Below are 13,877 nucleotides of genomic sequence, written 5' to 3' on the forward strand. Positions count from 1 at the left end.
CTCATCTAAGTCCAGCACGTGTTAGCAATCAAAAAGGGGGCTAAGATTCAATCCCCCCTTCTCTTAGCCACTGAAACCATCATAATTAATTATTGATAATGATATATAAGAAAGACAGAATGAGTGAATGAATGAAATATAGAAAAAGGAAAAGAAAAAAATGAGAGAATTCTTTAATTTAAAAAAAAATTAATTTTAATTACAATAAAAAAATGACATATAACATATTTTAATTATAAAATTAGCAGTATATAATAAATAATAAATTAAATAAAATTCTATACCTAAATATCTTTAAAAGTAGAAGTCAAATTAAATGATAATTAAACTACGTTTCAATTTCATTCATAAATATATTCTATACAACATCTAATATAAATATAAAATAACAAAACAAAAGGTTACAAAATTTTTCAGTGGTACTCTTCAAATTTATCATCCCTTTTGTACAAGATAATTAAGTTACTGAAATCAGATATTCTTTCTATAATTTTCCCTATCTTTAATCTTTTGGTGCGAACCATGATTGAACTAGCAACTCAAAGCCTCATACTTCACGGAAATGGAAGGGTTAAACCCAGCTTGAGAAAGTAAGTTCCCAACCATAGTTAGGTCCCTACAAAACACTCCTTGAAGCAACGAAGGATTTGTAGTCGAAGCAGATGAACAAACCAACCCACTCTCATTACTATCTTCATTACTATTATTATCATCGTGCAAAGCCCTCTTCCTCTGTTCCTTCAAAGCTTCCTCGTTTGTGATGTTCGCCATAATTTCAGCATAACCTTTCTGAATCAACCTGTATAACAACGTTGCAGACATCTTGGCCCTTTCCTTAACATCCTCAATGTCTCGTTGGTCTGCAAGCTCGCAGCGATCAATGAAGCTCAGAGCCTTCTCATGCTTATGCTTCAAACAGAGCAAAAGATGTGCCCTCTGAAGCTCCGACCGAGAACACCCACGCCTCAAACCAATCAAAGCGTAGTAATCAACGTTGTTTCCTGTTTCGCCATTTGCCACTCTCTGCTTGAGTTCTTTGATCTTGGTGCTCAGAGTGCAGAGCCTTCCCGGGATCTCTACGTACCTATTTAGTATAAAAATAAAACATTTATTAGAAGTGTACATTAAAATCAGCCATTATAAATATAAAATATACGTTAAAATAAAAATATATATATATTAAAAATAAATTAAATCACACATATATTTATAATAAATATATTAATAATATATTTTAGCAATTGATTTTAGTGTATAAATATTATTTTTGAAATAAAAGCATCTAAGTTAGATGTAAATAATCAATAAAAAGAATAAAATGATTCAAAATACGAGGGAGGTTATTATAAGGGTGACAAAACTTTTGAAGTGCGGAGATTTTCGCAGAAATTGCTCCAAATGGGGATCGAAAATGGGAAATTTTTTTGCGAGGATGGAGATGGATACCAAAATTCTTTCGAAGTAGACGTGGGAACTCGAGCGGGGATCTTCGTTCTGTTTTCGCTAATTCCCAAATTATTAAATTTACTTAAATACCCTTAATCATTTATTTCTAATATAAAACTTTTAGTCATTTCACATACTAAATACATATATATATATATATATAGGAAAAATTTAACCCTAGTTTTAAAAGTGTCTTTTTTTTTATCCGTAACACTAACACTGCATCGTCCTACTTTCTAGTCACTCCAGAAGACCAGAACTTACAAATCCGATCCCAATCTCCTATAACGTTACAATTATACCCCTCGTCACTCCTGCTCAGTGTTCATCATGTCGTTACTCCTTCACCACCTCATTGTCTCTGATCGCGGCGTCTTTTTTCTTTTTCACCGTTGTATGACTATGTCCTTATATGTTGTAATAATGTTTTTTATTTTTTTTATTTTTCATTAGAACTTTTATATAAATGATTAATATAGAAATATGGAGAATGGGTCTCGCAGAAAATAGGAGTTTGCAAAAAATGAAAATAGAAAATAATATTCTCCCTATGACAGAAATTAAAATAAAAACGAGGAACAAACGTAGAGATGGAGACAGAAAACAGAAAGGTATCTCCCACTTCTGTCATGTTGTTATTCCTATATTATATTAGTCTCTTCAAAAAATTTACTATATGTTAATTAATTATAATCCAAAAATTTTAACAAAAATTATAAGTAACTTTCACTCTTATACTTTTATTATCGCATGAAATAAATATTATTATTCTTATATTAATAATGTCATTTTTTTAAATTCATGTAAATATAAAATAAAAGATATGTGTAAAATAATAGTATAAAAAATAAGAGTGACAATATCATTATCTTATTAATAAAATACAGAAAGTGGGTGCTTTATTATTTGTAAAAAATTTTCTTTTTTTAAAAATTAATCATTTCTTTGATTTAAGGAAATATTTTATGTTTTCATTCACACTGAATTTTATAAAATAGAGAACAAAATTTTATTATTTTATAAAATCCTGAAAACTAAAAAAAAAAAAAAAAAAAAAATAGAAAAGAAAACGAGACAGTTGTGGGTTGACAGGAGTACCTAACATTGTGGTGCTTCCAGGCGGGTCCAGGGAGCTTGCGGTCACGAAGAATGGAGTTGTAGAGAAGCTTTAAGTGTTCAAGGTCATGCAGAGAATCAGGAAGGCACTTAATCATTTCAAGCACCGACGCGCGTGTGTGGAGTGCTTCGATGCTCGTCGCTTCCAGCGCCAGCGCGCGGTTACAGTCCGCGATTGCGTCCGCTATTCGCCATGCGTGCCGCTGGGCGGAGGCACGATGCGCGTAGCACTGCGAGAGGAAGCCCTGTGGCGTCACACCGCGCCGGGACTCGATGATCTTCGAGAAGTGGCGGATGGCCTCCGTGTGGACCCCGGCGTCAAGGGCGGCCAGTGCTGCGGCCCGACGACGGAGGAGGAGCTTGATGTGGGACAGGAGCTGGGTTATGGACTCCGATTCGGTGAGAGGGCTGGACGGTGGTGCTGTGGCGGCGGTGGAGAGGGAGAGGGAGAAGCTGTCGTCAGACCAGCAGATGCTTTCGCGGCGGAAGGCGGCCGTAGCTAGGCGCTTGCCGGTTTGGAGGAGAATCATTGCGTCTTCCATTAGGCCTAAGTGGTAGCATGCTTTGCCAAGTACTAAGTATCTGTAAATTTAAATCAAAGTAAAAATCAATTAGTCACCTTTTGAGTAAAATAGTCTTAGTAATTTAGTCTCTAATACATAAAAGTTTATAGAAATGAGAGAAGATTAGATGTTTATGTTGATATTTTTTTTCTTTACAAACTTAGTTAAAAGTTAAGAAAGAATATTTTCACTACTAAAATTCAAGACAATTATTTTAGTTTATTGTGATTATAAGAATTTGTTATTATTGTTATTTAGGATTTAATTATTTTATGTTTGAAGGAGATATTCTAAGGGTATAATAATAAAAAATGTTAAAATTATAAAATAAAAATTTTTTGTTAAAAATATAAAAATTTAAGTTTTAATATATTTATTTTGTATTTATTAAATAAAAATATTTAAAATTTTTTACTAGTAGTATACTTATCATGTACATATATTAGCTAAACTACTCTAATAAAAAAGTTAAATTTTTTTTAATAATTTTTGTAAAATATTTTTTTTATAGTACTTTGAAATGTTCTTTAAAGATACAAGACAGTAAAATCCTATTGTTTAAAGTTTGATGATCCAATTATTTTTAAATATAAAGCCTATTTTTGTTAATAGAAATAATATAGAGAATAATAAAAAGTCAAACTATAAACTTATGAAATAAGCTATTTTGTGGAATCCTTTTAGGCAATTATATATATAATTTCCTCCTTTGAAAAAAAAATAATTTCCTCATGTGACAAAAGTAACTCCTGCCATGTTTATATCATAAGTTTAGATTTAGATTTAGATTTGGGTTTTAGCCAATTAAAAAACGCTATAGTTCTACTTTTTATGGAAAATCTAATTAAATTGGATTATTTTATCGAACAGTATCAAAAGTTGGGAAGCATTTTGTTACCGCTGGCACGAGCATTTACTCGATCCCCATGTATAATATAACGGTTCTGCTAGGAGTGAAGCTAACTTTAATTAATTAATTAAAAAATAGATTTATTATAAAAAAAAAGGTTAGTTTAGTTGGCTTAGTGTGTGTTTGGATTACAGTTTGCAAACGAGAGTTTGCATAAAATTGATTTTGCAAACTTGATTTTTATCAAAAGTAAGTTTGTGTTAAAAGTGATTTATGTTTGGTAATTTTTGTATCAAAATAGATTATAGTAAAATAAATGTTGTTTGGCTTATACCATTCAAAATCACTTTTAGATAAAAATTTACTAAAATAGACATCAACTTAGATTTTTTTTTTTTATATTATCCTATTGTTTTAATTTAGATATTTAAATAGATTTTATTAGTTAATTTTATAATAAAATTAATATTTACTTACTAAAATAAAAATAACATATAAAAATAGACAAAATATATTTTAAATAAAAATAAAAAATATAAATTTTAGATATATATATATATATAAAAGAATATTTAATCAAATATGTTATATTTTTTAAGTATTAAATGTTACTTTAGTATTTTTTTTACATCGTACTCTTATTCTAATACTCTCAATAATCTTATTCTTAATATTAATTTGAAATCCAACGTTTATGATTTTATTATTATATATGATTAATTTTTTATTTAATTTATCTTTTTTAATGGAATCATAACCTATATTATAAAAAATTACACGAAAACATAGTATAGGAGAATTACAATTATAAAAGATAGTACTGAAAATAATAAAAAAAAATATTTACTTTATAGTGATTGAAACAAATCTAAAAGTTCTTAATGATCTTTTTATATAATATACTTTTAGTATTTTTAGTACTCTTTTTTTAGTATGTTATAATTTTTTACTATTATTATTATTTACAGTTAATTTTTTTATTTAATTTACTTTACCTAATAGAATTAATAAATCATATTATAAAAAGATAATAACAAACATAATACACAAAAATTACGATTATAAAAATGTATAATGTCAAACAAACAGTTAAAAAAAATATAAATAATAAATAATAGAAAAATAGAGCTCATATAAATAGAAATAACAAGAATTTTATAAATAATACAATAACATATACAAAGGATAAAGTTGGTAAAAGGTAAATAAAAGGTTAGTATCTATAACTAAAAGTCCGTTAAGAAAACGTAGAAGCTAAAAATAGTTGCTTCTTGTAAACGTTGGTTTTGGCAGGAGAATCACTTCTGCGTTCATGAGAAAAAAATTTGCCAAACCAAAAGTTGAAACTTTCAAGAAATTTAAACGTGTTTTTTTCCTTCCAACGGGTTTCCCAAACACACCCTTAGTAACGTAAAATTAAAGTCACGGAAAGCTTATCTATAAAATAAGAGGTGTGATATTTATTTATTTATTTTACTCTATCTAATAATGTCAACGGAGAGTAAAGAGTTAATGTTGAATGGTCTCTTAACATATATATATATATATATGTGTGTGTAAATAATTTTGATTTTTTTATCCTAATAGATATTAATAAATAAAAAATAGGAATTGAATTAATTTTCAACATGAATTAATTCTTTCGGAAATTAATAAAAAGTAAATTTGCTCATAAAAATTATTTTAAATCATTAAAATCTAAAAAATATATGCTGCATGAAAGATGAGGAGTAAAAGTAATTTTTCTTTTTTCTAAAATAAAAAAAAACTAATGAATAAAAATTCAGAATAGAACTGGCAGATTCCAAACCAAAGAAAAGCAATAATGATACTTAAATTTCCTTTTCTTTACGTCAAGATTATTTTTTTTAATTTATTTATTTTGAGTTCTAAAATTACATATTAATATAATTAAAAAAATATTATAAATAAAAAAATTTGTTTTAGATATATCATTTTTATTAAAAAAATTTAAATTTTGATAATTTTATGACGTGTTTTTAAAATATATATTAGCTAATTTTTTTATTTTTATCTTACCTCCAATGCCCTTCCTTCTCGCAACTCTTACAGATCGCAGCCATGAGCTTCTTCTTCAAGTGCGAAACAGAGAAGCACGTGAAGCTCTGATCTCTACCAGGTGAAGGAGAAAAAGAACAAGAAGAAGAATCAGATGAAGAAGAAAAGGACGAAGAAGAAAGAAGCTTCACGCCTTCTCTTGAAAGACTCTGCGAAGAGAAACCGCTATAAGAAGAAGAAGAAGAAGAAGAAGAATCTTCGTCGGAAATTCTGAGGCTTGGGATGTAATCCTGAAGCATATCTGCTACGTCTTTGAACCTCCGTAAGGAGAGTAGACACCTCGCTCTGAGTTCCAGTGCTTGCTCTAGTCTCAGAAACAAGGCTAGAGCAGCGTCCAACAAACTCAGAGCGGAAATGATCTCGCTCTCCTCTTGCGTTGCAATGAGGCTACGAGCGTCCTTTATGTATTTCTCAACAATCTGCAAATAAGAAAAAAAAATGATAAGTGACTAATATATTTTTTTATCTTATTTTTTAATTAATATTAAGAAATTCTTCCTTTTTCCTACCCTTCGGTTGGTGAGCCACCAGTGCTTCTTTTCAGTGATATTTAGATAGGAAGTGGTGACAGCCATATTGTTGTGACGTTAGTGTGGATGATGGTGGTGTTAACGTTGTTGCGTTGGTAGCATACAAGATTCAATAATCTTGGACCATCAAAATATGAAACACACCCCTCCCCTGTCTTTCTTTCCTTTTATTTTTCTATTTTTATTTTATTTTTTTGGTTATTTTCCGTCCTCCTCCTCCTTCCCCAACACAGCTTTATAATTTCTAGAGAAAATGAGAATGAGGGGGAGGATGGGGTAGGGGCGAATGGAGAAGAACAATGAGGGGTTTTATATCCCAACAACTTATCACACTATGATATTCGTTTATAGACTAATCAATAAATAACAGGAGCGAGATATATTATATTAAAAAAAAAAGGCTAGAAAGATGTATATTGACAGCTTTGACCCTTATGTAAAGCCTCCAATCCCCATTTCTCCATCATTCAAATGCGTAGTTGGCATTAGTGTATTACACCATCTCTCTTACCCACTTCGATACTATGGCCATGTTAGTTGTAGGTTTATGACGCTAAAATTTATGACTATATTTTTTTAATAAATAATGCATATTATGTTATCATTTAACAATTAATAGGTTTTCAAACTTTTGAGTTTATTAAATACGTCGAAATGTTTGAACTTTATTCTTTGTACCAAAACCTGTTTAAAGCCTTAAATAACTATAGAGTAGTGGTAAATAAAATTGTTATAATAAATTAATAACAGAGAAAAAACAAAACTAAGTGTACCTTGTCATATACAACTGGTTCACTAGGCAAGTAAGATCAAGGTTTTGAATGGATATATCCGGTGATCTAGCCATCACGGGGCGGCCTTGGATTCAAGTATTCAACCACCAGGGAAAGAAAAGTCAAGAATGGTGTTTTGAAGACTAAATTAGAGTAATATCAGGAGTCAATTTTTTTCACTTGTTACTGATTAATTTTTTTTAATTATTTTATTTATATTAAAATTTGGATATTGAATCATAAAGTTAACTTGACAGATATAAATGAAGGTATGTCTCCCTTAACCATTTCTTTCATGTTCGACATTTATTGAAAGATGAGAATAGAGCTTATTTACTTCACTTTGTACTTCTCTAAGGTGGCTTTTGGCTATAGACATTAAGTTTAGAGACCAAATAGAATATTAAATAGTATTAGGGACTAACAAATTTTATGATTTGTAACCATTAATTAACTATTATTAGTATTTTTAATGGTGTGAAAATTTTTTTTTTTGCTGATTAAGTGCTGATCCTCTAAACTTTTTCTAAAATATTATCTCTAATTTTTTTAAAAATTTTTAAAATTAAAACAAGGTTAATTTCCTATATTTCTTTTAGAATTACACAAGCAAGTTAATAAATCTAACAAATATTTAATGAAAAAAAAACATGTAAACATTTTCCAACCTCTAAAAAAATAGTGTGAGGTAAGAAGTATTGGAATTTTTATTATTTAAATTAATTTAAACTTTATTTTTTACATTTATATATCTGTTGAGATTTAAAAGTGTATAACCTGTGTATTAGCCTATTAGGTTAATTATCTTTTTAAAAATATAAATAAATTATATATTTTTTAATAATAAATTATTTTTCAAAGAGCATTCTATTCCAAATTAGCCAATGAGTAATAGCTCAAATGGCATAGACTCCCATACTCAATTAAGAGGTTGCGGGTTCGAGTATCCTATCTTTCCAAATTTTGCCAAAAAACAATAGCTCAAATGGTATAGTCTGAGTTTCCATATCTTCGGTAAAAAAAAAAAAAGCGTTCTATTCCCTGCTGTATTCGAAACGGATAAACATTTGGTCATTTGCTTTCTTTCACTGTCACAAAAAAAGAAAAAAATAAAAAGGACTGTAAAGTGTTTTAATGAACAAAATTCATTGACAATTAAAGACAATATGAAAAAACATGTTTATATTTACTTTGGACCACCTTGAAATTATCGCTTTAGCCTTTTCGGGTTCGTTGCCTACTTGCCTTGTACATCCATTTGAGTAAATGGGTAATACGTGTATGACTCTAGCAGCTAGTATATGTCACAAAAACATATGCTAATAAGGTTAATAATTGATTTTTTTTTTATAAAAAATAAACACATTTTTAAATATTTAGTACATTTATTATAAATTTATTAATTAAAAATTTAAAAACTTTCGTTAATGATAATCTTAATACGTACCTTAAAAAGCACATATTAATTGATTATTTTAATGTCTCTTTTGGATAAGACCCATGGTTAACTCAAATAATTCAACGAGGTTGAGAATATAGTAGATATGTGAAGAAATAGTATCTTCACATGTGATGTGATTTTCAAGATTAATTATCTGAATGCTAGATTCTACTAAATTGCTGAATACTATGTAATAAATAACGATACATATTAACCAAAATTGTCTAACAAAATGTTTAATTTTGTTCCTTTTAGTTGATAAATAGCCACATTTCATTTAAGAATCATTTTACTTTAAAAAAATATCTAACATAATTTCAGGCATTGTTACCATCATCATTGCTCATAAATAATGGATCGGATCCTGTATCAAGAAAATAAATGTAAACTGATCACGGATTCAATTTCAGACTGGAAAATAAATAATCTTTGCTTTTCGCGTTAATGATTGTTCCGATTTTGCAACTTTTCATGCCGCCATAATCACCGGAGCTATGAGGTGCCATGATGATTGATAAATAGGTAGATATTATTGAAACACGAGAATGATCATCAGCAATAGCAATCACCCAATATCACGGTCATGATCCTACATTCCTACTTTTACTTTCATATGATCTTTCAACTAATACCTAAAATAATAGTAGAGCAAAGTTTCCATAAAAAAAAAAAAAACAAATAGTGCAAAGTTTTTGTTTTCTTTTCGACAAATGGTTCTAGTTTCTTTTTAAGCATATTTATTCAATTTTATGGATTTAGATTTTATTTGGATTATTTTTTAAGAAAATATTTTATTAGTATTTTTTAAAAATATTTTAAAAAAATAAAAATAATTTGATATTAAAAAATTTCGTATAAAAAAATATTTTTATTTATTAATTATGTTTAAGTATAATAATATAATAATATTTTTTGTTTATTTATTATAATAAAATATTTTTATTTTGATTATTAAAAATTTATCAAACACATTAAAATATAAAAAAGATATTTTTTTAACAACTTAATGATGCTTAAACAAATTCAAGAATTCATATTATTCGTACATAAGCCTAACATGTGAGGCTCATTTCGAACACAATGAAACAAAGAGACCAAAGTACAAAATATCGATCTCGATTTTGATACTTACATTTCAAGATGAATTTATCCCAATGAAGCTCTAAATTACAAAAATCACAACTCCATGTGACCTATCAAGATTGCATCTCCTAAACAAAATAAACCTAGACTGAGTTTAGTATATAACTTATTTGCATTTTGTATGGATATAAAAAAGAAAATAAAAAAATAAAAAATAAAACAAAAAATAGATTTTTTTTTTATGTTATTTGAATAAAAAAAATATATAAAAAATAGAATTTTTTTATTTAGATAAAAAAAATAAAAAAAAATATAAAGACATAAAATTACATTAATACACTTATTTATATTATATATAAATTATAATTTATTAATGTGTATGTTTCGGTCATCTTCTAAAAAGAAAATTATTTAATTTAATTTTTAAAATTTTAATATATTATCTTTATTAACAACACAATATTTTGTAGAATTGTTTCTCAAATAAATACAAATAAATAATTTTATAAACTACTTATAAGTTGCATCGTTAATTTCTTGAATTATATTTAAGGACAAGTGTCATTAGATCATCTTTGTTAAAAAAAAAATACAATTAATATTAAAAGTTAGTAGCATTTCCTTTTATTACATACGACAAAAAATTATATAAAATTTTTGTAAATATATAATAAAACACCAAAAGAGTAACAATGACCAAAAGAATAATATTTTATAATCATAGACAAATTTTAAAAAGAATAATTCTTCACAATTAGAATCATTAGCATATATCTACTTTAAAAGAAATAATTCTACATAATTAGAGTCATCTGCATACATCTACTTCAAAAAAAAAAATCTTTAGAATTAAACATATTAATCCATGATCCATCTCTGCTCGTCTTATCACTACAAAAAAAACGTTGAGTACCGTCGGATTTATTGGCGGTAACCACGTCGAATTTATAAGGTTTTTTAATTACTAGCAGATTCTGTTTTTTTACGATAAATCTGCCAATAATTTTTAAAGAAAGAATAAATTAAATTGGCGTGTCCTTTACCATCAGGTGTAACGTCAGATTAATCCAACGGTAACTGAATTTAGTGAAACGACGCATTTTGGTGCTCCGCAATAGTTTATTGTAAGAATTTTTCAACGGTAAATCCAACTGTAAAAAGTGGGGTAAATTCAAATCACGAACTCCTTCTCCCTCATGACCTCATTCAAACCCTTACCACCATCACCTCTCTCTCTCTCTCTCTCTCTCTCTCTCTCTCTCTCTCTCTCTCTCTCTCTCTCTCTCTCTCTCTCTCTCTCTCTCTCTCTCTCTCTCTCTCTCTCTCTCTCTCCCGCCGCCACCGTCGAGACCATTGCCATTGCCACACCCTTTCTGTCGCTGTCAACTCCCACTTCCGACACCTCTTTCGTCTCTTTCTTTCCCTCCATCTCAGCACCACCGCGGTCCTTTCCTCCTTCTCTTTTTGCCCTTATCAGCCCATAGCCTCCAGCTCCCTGCTCCGGTGGTTCATGACCGCCCCCTATAGCGTCAACAACAACCCGGTGTTGTCGCTTTCCTCCCTCCTTCTTTATTGTTTTCTGCACCCTACATTTAAGGTTCTTTGTTTGAATTCTATTTTTTTTTCAAAATTTGTTATTAGTTAGTTTTAGTTCATTAAACTAGTTTAATTAGTTTAGTTAGTTTAATTTTCTATTTTAGTAGATTTAAGTGATTATGATAGTTTAGTTTAGATTTATAGGTTCTGAATTGTTGCTGAAAGTATATGGAACTATTCTGAGTTTGATGATTGAATTAATGAAAAAATTGCTATTGAATTTTATGATCAACGCTGCTGGCTGTTTTTTTTGGGTTTCGTTGATGTTGAATTTGTGAATTGGTGTTGCACATATTACTTGTTAATGCTAAGTTATGTTATTTATGACTTTGGATGCCAAATATTTATAAATATGCCTAAAAAAACTTTTTCTTGAAAATGTTGGTCAATCCCTTGAAATTATTGTTTGTTCTCCTCTTATTTTGACTATTTGCATTGATGGAATTTGATTTGTTTTTTCATTGACCGACATTTTTGAATTTTAAATGTTTGAGGTTTAATTTAGTTTAATTTAGTTTAGATTTGATTAGAATTTCGATTTTAATTTTCAATCGGTTTTAAAGTTAGTTCAGTTTAGTTTTCTAATCTTAGTGGATTTAGGTTTATTAAGTTAGATTAGATTCAATACACATTAGGTTTTGAATTGTTGAAGTGTTTGGAATTGCCTAATTGTGTTAATTGCTACGTTGATGACTATTTTGCTGAGAAATTATTGCTGACATTGTTTGATAATTTGATATTTGTAGACATGTCGACAGGTAGAAGTGCTGCGGATTAGGCTGCTAGTCGTGGTCGGGGTAGAGGGAGGGTTTCTTCTGGTAATTCCAGGACTTCTGGCTCCTCTCCCACTACTCCGACCACTCCGGTGACGCCACAAGTTGGGGTTTAGCGGACCAGCCATTCATCATAGTCCCTAACCCTCAACTACGTGCCTTTGTCTACGGCGACGCCGCCGCCTCCTACCGCTCAGCAGCTCACATCCACATCGACACCGCCTCCAGCGATGGATGCCGCAGCCCCGAAGTCCAGCCACGACAGTGAAGCAGTAGCTGATGCCCCACCACCACCTCCTATCGTACAGTTGAAGATTTGGCATGATGGCGACACGGGGTAAATATCAAGTTGAGTCTCATGTATTTCTTGTTTATGGTTATCACTGAAAGTACCTGAAAATTGATTCTAGTTTAGCGGATTTAGGTATGAATACTGGTTAGTGTTTTTAAATTTCAATGATTATGGTTAACTTTGTTGTTGAAAGTTCCTGATAGTTGATTCTTGTCTAGTGAATTTAGGTTGATTTGGTTGCCTGTTTAGTGTTTTCTGTTTCAATAATTTTGGTTGTTGCTGAAGGATCCTGAAAATTAATTTTTGTTTAGTGGATTTAGGTTGATTTGGTTGGCTGGCTTGTATTTTTAAGTTTCAATGATTATAATTAACTTTATTGATGAAAGTTCTTGCTAATTGATTCCTGTGTAGTGGATTTAGGTTGATTTTTATTTGTGGGTTGTTAAGTTTGCGCCGAAGAACAATGTGTATACTCAGGAGTGATTTCCTACGACTCTCACTAAGGCGACCTAGAAGTGGTTTCTTCTTTTGTTCATTCTTCCTTTCTACCATCGGCTTCTCCTCTGTCGCTTTAAAACAAGTTCCAATTTTTGTTTTCTTTAGCAAAAAAATAAACGCTAATACATTTACCTATATTAGACATTTGTTATTTTATGTTTTGTAATTAAAAAAGTTTCCTAACAATAATAACAATCACCAGTAAAAACATTTTTTGATAGTCACAAAAATCATATATCTGCCATTACTATAATAATGACAAATAGAAATAATTGTCACATAAATTAACTGAAAAATATAGTAGCCACAATTCTATTGCTATAAAAATGTCGCCACTATAAGAAGCAAAAAAACGGTGTGCTATAAGAAGTTGTTGCAGTTTGCCCTGTCACTATAGCTAATGTCTTCTCCTTTGTAGTTCTACCAATGACAATGACCATCGCATTTGTAGATACAAATCCTAAACAGCGTGTTTATCAATTTGTTTTGTGAAAGTCAATCAACCTCATACATATTTGCAATCCATAAACCAACCATAGTATTTGTACTATGTTAGTATATTCTTCTAATTTGAGGGAGGATGTTGGTATACTTGAGAAGTTGAGTTGCTAGTATTAATAGCAGTAAAAGAAAAATATTAATTGATTATCTGCTGGAATAAATTAACTCCAAATAATCATATTAAATTCACTTTTGGTCATCGTTAAGAGTAAAAATAAGTCGGATAATTTGTCAGAGACTTACAAATTAAAGTCTGATTTATCATAAAATAGGTCCAGAATTAAGATAGTTTAAAAATTTAAATTTATTAATAAATTAAATTCAACATTAAAAATT

General features: G+C 29.2%; 1 protein-coding gene across 1 annotated transcript; it reads right to left on the reverse strand.

Moving 5' to 3' along the window:
- Positions 1–312: 312 nt before the first annotated feature.
- Positions 313–7,381, reverse strand: LOC112777281 (uncharacterized). Its single transcript, XM_025821617.2, has 4 exons — positions 6,564–7,381; positions 6,016–6,473; positions 2,545–3,144; positions 313–1,084 (listed from the first exon to the last, which is right to left on the reverse strand). The coding sequence occupies exons 1-4, from the start codon at positions 6,627–6,629 to the stop codon at positions 532–534; spliced, it is 1,677 nt and encodes a 558-aa protein (XP_025677402.1). The 5' UTR covers positions 6,630–7,381; the 3' UTR covers positions 313–531.
- Between the last annotated feature and the right edge of the window lie 6,496 nt (positions 7,382–13,877).

Source organism: Arachis hypogaea, chromosome 19 (assembly GCF_003086295.3).
Source record: "Arachis hypogaea cultivar Tifrunner chromosome 19, arahy.Tifrunner.gnm2.J5K5, whole genome shotgun sequence".
NCBI classification, from domain to species: Eukaryota; Viridiplantae; Streptophyta; class Magnoliopsida; order Fabales; family Fabaceae; genus Arachis; species Arachis hypogaea.